This window comes from Rhodofomes roseus (genome assembly GCF_022264815.1).
Source record: "Rhodofomes roseus strain CIRM-BRFM 1785 chromosome Unknown C8Q71scaffold_42, whole genome shotgun sequence".
In the NCBI taxonomy this organism is placed as follows: domain Eukaryota; kingdom Fungi; phylum Basidiomycota; class Agaricomycetes; order Polyporales; family Fomitopsidaceae; genus Rhodofomes; species Rhodofomes roseus.
Genome location: NW_025952998.1, coordinates 25,482 through 36,309, shown reverse-complemented (window position 1 = coordinate 36,309; position 10,828 = coordinate 25,482). Strand labels below are relative to the sequence as shown.

The 10,828-nt window shown below is 57.1% G+C and overlaps 4 protein-coding genes across 4 annotated transcripts; 1 reads left to right on the top strand and 3 right to left on the bottom strand.

The window, feature by feature from the left end:
• Positions 1 to 4,133: 4,133 nt before the first annotated feature.
• Positions 4,134 to 5,782, bottom strand: C8Q71DRAFT_445677 (heat shock protein 30). Its single transcript, XM_047918594.1, has 4 exons — positions 5,472 to 5,782; positions 5,271 to 5,414; positions 5,003 to 5,208; positions 4,134 to 4,945 (listed from the first exon to the last, which is right to left on the bottom strand). Exons 1-4 carry the CDS (start codon positions 5,607 to 5,609, stop codon positions 4,624 to 4,626), a joined length of 810 nt encoding a protein of 269 aa, XP_047772656.1. The 5' UTR covers positions 5,610 to 5,782; the 3' UTR covers positions 4,134 to 4,623.
• A 395-nt stretch (positions 5,783 to 6,177) lies between these two features.
• C8Q71DRAFT_791391 (amidase) lies at positions 6,178 to 8,877 on the bottom strand. The gene is made up of 6 exons (XM_047925359.1): positions 8,765 to 8,877; positions 8,164 to 8,707; positions 7,710 to 8,112; positions 7,192 to 7,656; positions 6,774 to 7,133; positions 6,178 to 6,712 (listed from the first exon to the last, which is right to left on the bottom strand). The coding sequence occupies exons 2-6, from the start codon at positions 8,431 to 8,433 to the stop codon at positions 6,591 to 6,593; spliced, it is 1,620 nt and encodes a 539-aa protein (XP_047772655.1). The 5' UTR covers positions 8,434 to 8,707; positions 8,765 to 8,877; the 3' UTR covers positions 6,178 to 6,590.
• C8Q71DRAFT_791390 (uncharacterized protein) lies at positions 8,878 to 10,001 on the top strand. The gene is made up of 3 exons (XM_047925358.1): positions 8,878 to 8,959; positions 9,025 to 9,216; positions 9,269 to 10,001. Exon 3 carries the CDS (start codon positions 9,337 to 9,339, stop codon positions 9,853 to 9,855), a length of 519 nt encoding a protein of 172 aa, XP_047772654.1. The 5' UTR covers positions 8,878 to 8,959; positions 9,025 to 9,216; positions 9,269 to 9,336; the 3' UTR covers positions 9,856 to 10,001.
• C8Q71DRAFT_445660 (uncharacterized protein) lies at positions 9,946 to 10,824 on the bottom strand. The gene is made up of 3 exons (XM_047918593.1): positions 10,758 to 10,824; positions 10,391 to 10,681; positions 9,946 to 10,201 (listed from the first exon to the last, which is right to left on the bottom strand). Exons 2-3 carry the CDS (start codon positions 10,678 to 10,680, stop codon positions 10,036 to 10,038), a joined length of 456 nt encoding a protein of 151 aa, XP_047772653.1. The 5' UTR covers position 10,681; positions 10,758 to 10,824; the 3' UTR covers positions 9,946 to 10,035.
• Positions 10,825 to 10,828: the final 4 nt, after the last annotated feature.

The following is a 10,828-nucleotide window of genomic DNA, read 5'->3' as shown; positions in this document are numbered from 1 at the left end:
TGCGACGCGTCGGTTTGACGGCGTAGCATTAAAACGAGCACGAGAGTATAGCGAAATGTAATAGCAGCCAGGAAATCGATTAAACAACGCTAATATGCATTGTATGCTCGCCGTCAGCCTCCCTTCTGTGTACGTCTCCTCTTTGCTCGATGTGCACCAGTGCGTGCAGAGGTACTAGTAGATGTGGACGCCTCGGGTTCAAGAGTGGGTAGAGGGGATTTGTAAGGTATACAAGCCTTCGGAATCTTCAGTCCATGCTCCTCGTCGGAAATGTGCATGTCATGCAACATCGCAGGAGGTAGGGGGATCAGCCCATCCGACCCGGCGGTTTCGAGACTATATGTGGGATGGAAACGAAGAATGTGCTCACGCAGATTATACTTCCATACAGTGGCACTCCAATTCCCGCCCTTCTCGGCCTTGCATTCAGGGATCTTGCATATGATAGGTACGTTCGTAGAGGGTGGCCCTTGCGGCGGAAGACTTGAGGCTCGGTTGATAGAAGAACAACTGGTAGTAAGGGCATTCGCTTCGCGCTTGAGGCGTGCTTCCGTTAATGCCCTTCGTCAATGTTGGAGCTGCACACAGGCGTTCTGGACGACCACAGAAGCCGCATGGAAACTCGAACAGAGTGATCTATATATGGAAGGATCAGCGTTCAGGTTGGGGCCCACTCGGCGGAAGTGTAGCATCGTACGCTGATGGTAAGAAGTTCGCGTCAACGTCAATACGAAATAGATATCAAAGAGATACAACGTACGTTGTATTCCCATCCTCGAAGTCCTCCGGGGTACAGAGCGCATGCAGTGGAGGTGTATAATCGGAGACGAGCCTATGTTGGCGACTGCAGATGACAGGCCCGGCGGCGGGGCCAGCGAGGATTCGGAGATTGTTGCACGACGAGCTGAGACCGATAGGCCCTGCGGCTGCGCTGAGTGTGGTGGAAATAGCTGCTCTCGCAGAGACCTAGCTTCCGCCGACTCGATGCGCGCCTCTGATATCGAGGACGGGCAGCATTTACGCCCTCTCATGTGCGACTCGAGAGGCTTGACGTTGGTCTGCAACTTCGAACCGGTGCAGATTGACTTCCCACACCTCGGACACAAGACGTTCAGTATTTGCCTTGCATCCCCTGTCCACGAAAGGGTGGATGACGCTAGAGAGACATGGGCGCCGAGATCTGGTGGTAGTGTCGCGAGAACTGCCGGGGAAAGTCCAATACCTTGCGGTATGGTAGGGGATAATGGCGTTGTGTTCAGCGGAGTGCGCGCGAGGGCTTGCGCGGGATTGCGCGCGGGCTGCACAACATCGAACGCGCCGGGCTGCACGACGTTGATTGCGAGATGTGGTGTGTTGAACGCAGGGTTGGGAGCGAATGCAGGGTTTGAACTGTCGAGCGCAGGGTACGCGACATTGGACAAGGGGTGTGGGCTGTCGAACGTGGGGTGTGGACCTTGAAACGCAGGGTGCGGGACGTTGAACGCGGCGGGATGTTGTGCAACGTCAGGCGCAACGTGAGCGCGGGCTGTGTGACGTCAGGTACGAGGCTTGTCGCAGCATCAAGCAGGGGAAGGTCAATGTCGAATGACGCGTAGACTATCTCGAGCGCGGGGTCATAGGAACTGTATGAAAGGGCATGCTCCCAATCTAGTAGGGAGGCATTGTTAGTGAGAGAGTCAGGTATCCCGCCATCGAGTTCATCAAGGAATGAGCGAGCAAGATGCACGTTACTCCAATCGCCATCCATGCCTTTCCAGAGGTCGTTGGGCGAGCAGGAGGAGGTGAGGTTCACAACAATGTATACGGCAGCGCACCAATATATATACACATTTTCACCATTATGGAGCGCGGCGACAAGGCCGCCTCCGTCCAGTCGAGCACGGACCATGCGCGGGGGCAGCCAGGTTGAGTGTCGCGCACAAGTCGCGCAGCCATTGTCCTTGCGCAGGACGCCGCACCCATTGTCCTTGCGCGGGAAGCGCACGCATTCAACAGCGTGATCACATGATCGTTCCGTGCACGTGCAAATGACCCGCTGGTCACTACTCAACTTCCTCCGCGAGATGGCATCCGCTGAGATATCTGGCTAGCTGGATACATTTTTTCTAGTTTAATCCATCTCTCCTATTCATACACTCCTCGTAGAAGGCATTGACGAATGTCTACAAACAAAACGAGCGCAAATGACAGAACTTCGCGTAAGTGGCTGAAAACGAGACCCCGTACACCACTCACCTACCCACCTGTCAAGAGGACGATGTCTGCGATTCAGATCTTGCCCCCCTCTTGCCCACAACCTCTTGCCCACGTCATCCTCGTCCTCGCCTCCTATGTATCTGCGTTTCTATCCCCGGAGACACGCACGTCCACCGCATACGCCGCATCGGCTCACGTCTTCACGACCTGCGCACAGAACTTCCCAACCTCGAGGTACTCGTACGCCGCGCGGAGGTCCTCGAACGCAAAGACCTTGTCGACGATGGGCTTCAGGCCCGCGTTGATCAGCAGGACGAGGTCTTTGAACCTGCGCGTCGCGTGCGTATCAGCGGGGTAAGGGGAGGGAGAAGAGTGGAAGAGATGGAGACGTATACTGTGTGTGTGAGCCGATGAGGATGCTCTAGATGATTGCGGTCCTGCTGACCTGGCCGGGGAGGTTGGATGTGTCGCCGGCCTACGCGCCGCGGATGTTCCTCTACCTGGTGACGCAACGCCCGCTGCTGCCCCTAGCTGCCCTAGCTGAGTGTCGCCTCATGGCTCCTCCTCCTCCTCCCTGCAACAGCTACCTCTGCCTGAAACCCTCCCATTGGATGAAGCCCTCTCGCCAGACCTCGTCAAGGTGTGTGCCCACGACCTGACCGTGTCCGTCTACTAGTATGAGCAAGCACCTTCGTAATGACACATACTCTTGTCCTGCCTCAACATGCTGCGCGAGCATGCACAGCCGAGAGACTTGACGGACTATGGACTGCATCATGTACGGATCATGTCTACATAGGGCTACGCCCTCAGTGACAATAAAAGGAGCCAACAACAACAACAACAACAACATGCTGCGAGCGCGCCCACTACAGAGAGATGTGTTTGCGGAGGGGGTACCTAGTGCTTGCATGCAAGGCTAGTGCTCAGTGCTCAGCGATTACATGCACTCGCGCGGTTCAGTGCGTCCGTCCACCCCTTTGTGGTCGAAATGCTTAGGTGGCGTACCCCCACGGTCCTGCATCCGAAGATGAAGCACACGTCTTGCCCGAGTGCAACGCCGAAATGCTCCGCATGCTGCGCCAGCGGTTCCTGCGCACGGACTCACAGGTCTTCACGCGCAAAGGACGGCCATAGCAGACTGCGAGCCGGCGACATTCCTCGTGACCCTAATCTATGGGCGCAAATGTACCATGGCTATCACAGTGGCCTACGTCCTCGATGTCTCCAGGTATTGCGACACCGTCCCCGCAATGGCGATCTCCTCTGTGGAGCTGTACCTTTCATACCCCGTCCGGTGAGCTTGGTTAGTATGATCCCCGCGTGCGACTACATCACCGCAGCTGATGGCTCAATGCCCATACACCCGCAGGTGCACCTCTGTCCTAGGTCCGGGGTGAGTTATGTTGGTGTGCTGGAGAACCGCAACCGATGCCTGGAGGTTATTTAAGTGTTTTTTCCTCCCAGGTTTTGACCTCGGAACCCGCCCGGGTTGCGACCAGTGGACCAAGATGTGCAAACGGTGTAGCATCGCACTCACGTTGTTGATTTATTGGTCGAATAGACTACGACATTGTAAAATAGAGGGGGCCCCTTGCTGAATGCTGTCATGTAACTTAGTGAGCGCTGTCAAGTGTCGCGTGTAGTGGACTCGCGTAGACTGCGGCTACAGTAAATGGACCCATCTCCTCCGATCACAGCGCTCGCCGATTATATGGAGTGTGATTACTGAACCCAGTCGACGGTGTACTACTGTAGGCGCTTCGTCCGCGTCGACCGAAACAACAGCACTCGACCTGAACGACCATGCTAAGCAGGAGAATCTGGCACTTCCGCAACATACCATTCCGGGCGAAGCTGGCACAATTCGGGGGAGTGATACAGTGACTACACTCCCTTACATGTCCGCATCAGAATCAGAGACGACACTGATGAGTGTTTTTGTTACTCCAATAAGGTCAGTTTCACGGCAGAGGGCAGTGTCGTAGCTCATGTTCGTGAACGTTCTGTCCCGGATTATACTTACTGAGAATCTCGAACGAAGTTGAGGCTGATGTCCACGGGAGAATTGTCTTGACGGCTTGGGAGTCCGAATCCGCTGGCTTTGGTGCAGATCAGGGTGCGCAGGACGCCTCTGGTGTAGGCTCCGGGGCCCTGGCCGGCAATGTCAGGCATGGCCCACCTCATGCACGAGAATGTGCTGGTTTTGGACACCGTGACCAATCGACTGATCATTACAGAAATGGTTCATGGCGTGAGCATGAGGTCTCACAGGATACACCTCGAGGTGCATTACAAGGTCATCGTCGTAACTGCGCAAGGAAACAGATGTATGTGTGAGTCAACTGAGACAGCGGATTATAAAGCGGATGGACATATGTGTAGTACGATGGCTAACGAGAAGATAATGATCGATTCTTGCTAGTTTCAGACGTGTGGCTTCTCGCTCGACGCGACGGCCGCGCCCTCGACCCACTTGCCGCTCTGGAAACCGAAGGCGGCGTAGTCAATCTTGCGCAGGTTCAAGAAGAACAGGAGGAAGAAGCCGGGGCCGACGCAGATGTCGAGGATGCCGTACCAGATCATCTCGGATGTGACGGTGATGACGTTGCCTCCCTCCGAGCAGCCCCAGCAGATGGGGTACGTGAGGAGGATGAAGAAGAGGTAGGTTGTGCCGAGCCAGTACGGCTTGCTGATGGTCGTCGGGGAGGCGAAGTTGGTCTGGGGCGCGTGCACGAGGAGTTGGAACCTGTGTACGGGCTAAGGTTCTGTTCGAATCACCGCGATGACGTACGGGAAAGCTCACCAGACGAAAATTAATCCCACGAGGCCGAAGACGAAGTAACCCCACTTGTAGCTGGTGTGCACGAGGGCACCGACCAGCCAGGTGACGGCAACGAAGACAATCATGAACATGGTCGTGAGGATGTCGGAGAGCGAAAGGCCCGTCGCGAGCAAGCACGACAACACAAGCAGGGGCCAGTTAATGACCCACTGGATGTAGCGCACATACTGTAAAGGGCGAAGTCAGACTCGCCGTTTCGTCGTGAGTGAGAATGTGTCAAGACACATACCCAGATTTGGCGAGTAGCGTCGGTGCGGAACTCGCTCTCAATACCCGTCGCACCGAGATCGGAAGCCATGGAGAAGTAGGCGACGCTCGAGGTGGCCAACACCACCAGTGCGATGTTATGGAACAGACGAGTACCGCGAGGCCTCTGTATCACCAGCATCAGCAATTTGCCATGAGGTTACAAGTCATTGTAGATACGCACGGCGACCATTGCGACGAAAGCGGCCAACAGGGAGAAGGCCTGAATACTGAACGCCGCCCACAACCAATCGGAGCCATTGGTGGAGATATGCTCCTGGGCGTTGGGCGGGTTCACGTTGATCGCCTGGTTTCCGGCCATTGCTTACGACGGCGCACGAGGGATGTAGGAAGGCGGGATGATGGGATGCAACCAGCGGAGGCGGTGGAGCGAGTCCGACTGAGGAACCACGGGTGCCTCGTAGGTGGTCTTATAGCCCTGCCAGTAGTACTTTCGACTCCTGCCCGACGACGCCACGCAACCGATCCATTCTACAACCCCTCCTCCGGCTAGTACGTGAAACTTTCCCTACTTCAGCCCGAACCGAGTTCCACCCGTCGGCGAGTTGCAGTAGACCGCGCAATGGTCGGGTACCCTGGTCCGCTGACGACAAATGGACTCCGAGTCGTCGGCCGGTCCGCATTCGCCACGTAGCGGGACAGCGTCATTCACCGCTCCCCGAGGTAGCGGTGAGTAGCGGATAGAGTGAGGCGAACGCAGGGAGGACTTGGGCACGTTCGAGGCGCGGGTGACATGAGGTCCGGAACCACACACGTGGCGGTCGCCATGGCTGGATGACACTTTGGGCGCGGGCGTTCTGTACGATCGGGATCTGGCGCTCTGATCCCCGGGCCAATGTTCCGACGCCCAGAAATGGCAACCAAGCCGACGCTCACTTCAAGTTTTGAACTTGGACTTGGTCCTGTCCATTGCTGTCTCCTCTGCCCCCTCGATGCGAATGGTGCCGGAGTCTCCCCACCGTGGTCATCCACATCTTTCATTCGTTGCATCTCGAGCGGAGTTTTCCTGACTATGTATACGACCATGCAGTGGGCTGGTACCAGTCTCCGAGTCCAGGCCAGTGCAGTGACTGCAATTCACCCTGCATTTACTTCTAGACGTGAGAACCCTGCTCGTTCATACTATTACATCTGGTGATCGTTCTTCGTTGCTGCATTGCTCCAGGTAATTGCGCTGCTTTTCCTTCACCGACATACACCGCCTAACCTGCCTAGTCGAATCCGGGTCAGCCACACCTTGTAGTTGAGCCTAGGGTCGGTCACTGGCGTTCCCGCATCGCTCTTATAGCGAGCCACGCAGAACGCGGTCAACACGCGTCACGGCATCCACGACGAGCTCATCATTCCACCGCTTCGACACCATCTGGAGCGAAAGCGGTGCGTTTTCGAAGTACTCGGGCTTGTCTGATACAACCACACGCTGTCAGATATCGCACAGGAGAGCACAGCCTAACGCCGCACTTACATGCATCATGATTGATTTGGTCGTCCTCGCAGAACGCCTGGAAATCCTCATCGAAGGGTTCGGCGCCTGTCGCCCGCATACCTGTCGGAAACACTGCTGCGGGGTAATCGAGCAGATTCCATTGGGCAGTATAGCCCCAGTACTTGGCAGTGTCGTGGCGGGGCGCTGGGCCAGGGCCCACAGGACACAGAAGCACGTCAATGTTGAAGCTGTTCCAGTGCCTCGAGTACGCCGTCCGGTACGCGTCGCGCCGCGCGCAGAGCTCCCAGAGCTCGTTCACGGTGTGCTCGCGCACGAGCGGGTTTGAGAGCACCCACTCCGTCAGCGGCTTGAGTGGCTCGGCGTTTGCGGCCAGGATGCCTAATTCAGGACGGGCGTTCAGCGCGCGAGGCACGGGACAAGGCGGTGATACTCGTACCCTTCACGTCCTTCGCGCCGTCCGCGAAGTAGAGGCTGCGCACGATGTCGAGGCCCTCCCTGTGCTCCCACGGCGTGTACTCCACCATCTCGACGCCGACCTCCGCGCCGCGCTCCTTCAGAACGTTGACGACCTTCTCGAGGGCGAGCCGGAGCGGGGGCTGTAAGTGCACATTCCCGTCGTTCAGCATATATCCCATGCGCAGTTTCCGCGTCTCGTCGACCGGCCGCCACGGCAGCTGCACAATAAGCGGGTCTTCGAGCCATGGCTGTGCGGAGAGAATGGTCTTCATGAACAGCTTGACGTCGCGCGCGGACCGCGCGAGGGGCCCCGCGACGGATATGACGCCCTCCGCGCCCTTGCACGAAGCGTGGATGCCCCCGTAGGGTATGCGGTATGCGGTTGGCCGCAGGGAATAGAGCCCGCAGGCCGCAGCAGGTGAGCGGACGGAACCACCGATGTCAGCTGAGAGCAGAGAATTCAGCAGATGTCGGGCGTGGGACGGATGTGGTACGCACTGCCTACCCCGAAGCTCGAGCCCTTCATCGCTACCAGGGAACTCTCGCCCCCGGAGGAACCGCCCGGTGCGAGGGCGGTGTTGTACGGGTTCAGAGTACGCGCCATGTATGAGTGTGTCTCGAGGTGCATGATCGTCTGTGGCATGTTCGTCGTGCAAAAGAACACAGCGCCTGCTGCGCGCAGGATCGCGACGAGTGCCGCATCCTCTTTCGCCACCATCTTCCCGACCCATGAAGAGAAGGACGAAGGCGCGTCATGCCCCTTGACGTCGATCTGGCTCTTGATGGAGATTGGGACTCCGTGCAGAGGCCCGACGGTCTTCCCGGTCGTCCTGTAGATCTCGTCTAGCTGACGAGCGCGCTCAAGCGCTTCGTCGAGGAAGAACTCGGTCAGGGGGTGCGTCTGAAAGCTTCGTTGTCAATGATTTGACGTAAGAGTGAGCGTGTAACGCACGAGCTGCTCCGCAATCGCTGCGCGACTTGCGACGGCGGTCACCGCGTCCACTGCGGTAATCTTTCCTGAGGCGATCTCCTGCGCGAGCGCGGTGCCATCGAACCGCGTGATACGGATCTGTTCCTCGGTGAGTAGCCCACAGGTCTCCGGTACTCCTGATACGTCCTTGGGCAGATTCGCGAGAAGCTCAGATGGAAGATGGAGATTGGCGGGGATGGACGCGTCAAGCCGGGCGCGCTCGCTCTTCGCGATGCTCTCGTAGTCGGTCATGGTGAATTGAGGCAGAACACAGGATGTGGAAATCCGCGATCCCCCTACAGCTCGGGCTATTTATGTTACAGCATCCTTGAAGCAGAGCACGACTGATAAGATAGCCGGGTGTATGGTTCTCCGTTCATCCTCCTTTCCGTTCGTAAACATATGTCCGTACCTAGGGCTATCGGGGGCTCAGGGGTTTGCATGCGAGTTGGGGGACATCTGGCCGGTGGCTAGAATAATTGAGAGTTTGTAGCGATTCATTCGATGCCTGCAAAGCGGCGGATGGCTATATAGAACTAAGGGAATGAATGGAGGTGTAGTCTGATGTAGTGTGGGAGCTTACATAACGCGAATCTGGGGAAAGGCCTTCGATCACCTCTTGGCGATCGTTTCCTTTCGCGGCAAGGGTCGGTTGTTGTCAGGGCGCGGGTGGCGGCGGGCTGCCCACCTTCGTCGCCCAACACCGTCAAGTCCGCCTCGCGCAGGCCCAGTGAGCTGGCAGGTCCCTATAAGTGCTCAGGCAGCTTTTGTCGCAGACGTGAGTGCCCATCTGACGGGAGCTGTGCACATCACTCGCTTACCTAATCGCGCTGTCTGTTTCAGGCCGTGCCGCTCGACACGACGTTGACCCCCGCGTCCACCAGCTGTTTTCGCTGTACTCTATCTTCTTCTTTCTCCAAGACTCGACATTCGGCAGGTCCGATTGCTGTCTCCTTTTCAACCAGTCCAGTCCTTTCGCCAGCCCGTCATTCCCGCCTCTGCAGACGCGCCGGTTCCGTAGTCCCAGAGATCTTTGTGAGTCGTCGTGTGGGATTCGTTGCTGTTCGTCGACGCTGACTGCACCAAGCTTCACTCTCGTAACGTCGTGCTCTGCACTCCCTTTTATCTCCCTTCTCCTACGCCCATACCCACGCCATGCCCCGCCGCCAAGCACCGAGTCCCCTTCGCCTCGTGCAGGGCCCGCTTCCGAAACGTGGCCAGCCAAAGCATACCCTCCCGTCGCTCCCACGCCCTGCCCTCCACCCACCGTCTCGAGCCTCCCAAGGTCCCGTCCCTCGCAAGCGTGCACAGTCTTACACCTCCGAGGTCAACCAGGCCGAAGACATTGGGGCACGCGCGCCCGCGGTACAGCTAGTCAACGGGCTGCCTACCGGCGCAGTCTCCCCGACCACGTCGTCGTGGTCCTTCAACGGCGAAAGCAGAGGCCGGGGACATTCCCGGCAGAGCTCCACGTCTAGCTCCAGCTCGAACTCGAGCTTCAGCTCGCGGTCGAGCAGGGATAGCTCGAGGAGGTCCTCTCTTGATGAGGAAAATCCCGATGCGATTTATGGCCCTTGGGTGAAACATGCGAAAGGCTTCGCGTTGCCATTCGACCCGAATACGTTGATCATGCCTCCAAGACCAGTGGCGATCAATCCCGTGCCGGTGTGGTGAGCGTGCTATATAATAGGAGTTGTCGAGACTTAGGGGTGGGTTGTGGGCGATTGCGGTGATCCGATTGGACTCGGTTGGGGTGCCCATGTTGACCATGTGTATCCTACTCTTTCGTCTATTCATGAATGAAGGCAGTGTGACGCTAACTGCGCGTGTATGGTCATGCGTGTCTTTACATGACTAGATGGTTGTAAGGCTTCGATGCAGAAGATGTTGACTCGGAGTTGCTGCACAACTTATCGCTTCTAACTTTTCGTTGTTCTGCTTGAAGGAATGTTCAAGAAGGCAAGTACCGAGCAGGGTGGCATCTTGTAGCACACCAGTATCGCCCGTAGGCCGGATCCCCCTGTATGGCTGCATGAGAGTTCCCGAAATACGGCGGCGGTGAAATTCAGAGCGCAAAACGGCGTGCACCGCTTACTCTCACCTAGGCTGTCCTCCTCCATACCATCCTGGTTAGGTATCTGATCACCATGTCCAGAAACTGCAGAACCATACAACTCGTGATCCCGCGAGATACTGAGTGAGTACTCACACTGAGACACGAAGCGATCCCCGACCTGGGCTCCTTGCAAGTGGGAGCGCATAGAGTCGAGCTGCAGCACTGTGCGAGTCGGAAAGGCCTTTGAACCTCGTAGCGTCTCTGCATGCGACTTCATAATATTCTCCCGCGTTGCCTTTTGCTAGACTCCAGTACCTCTCATGCTCGTCGTCCATACTTGAAGCTTGAAGCTTGAAGCCTCGGCCACTCTTGCTGTATCGTGGCGCGGTGAGGCACGTCAATGCGGAAGCTGTCATACAACGGCAGCAGCCTGGCAGCAGCATCCTGTCCTCACGAGAGAACCTGTTAGGCTGTTACGAAAAGGGGGGGGCGGAAATGACAACGGAACGTTTCCACATGCCTAAATGGGCGTTACCTGCAATTCCGATACTTCTTGGCCTGGCTGAGGTTGGGCTGAGGAAAGAATAGTTT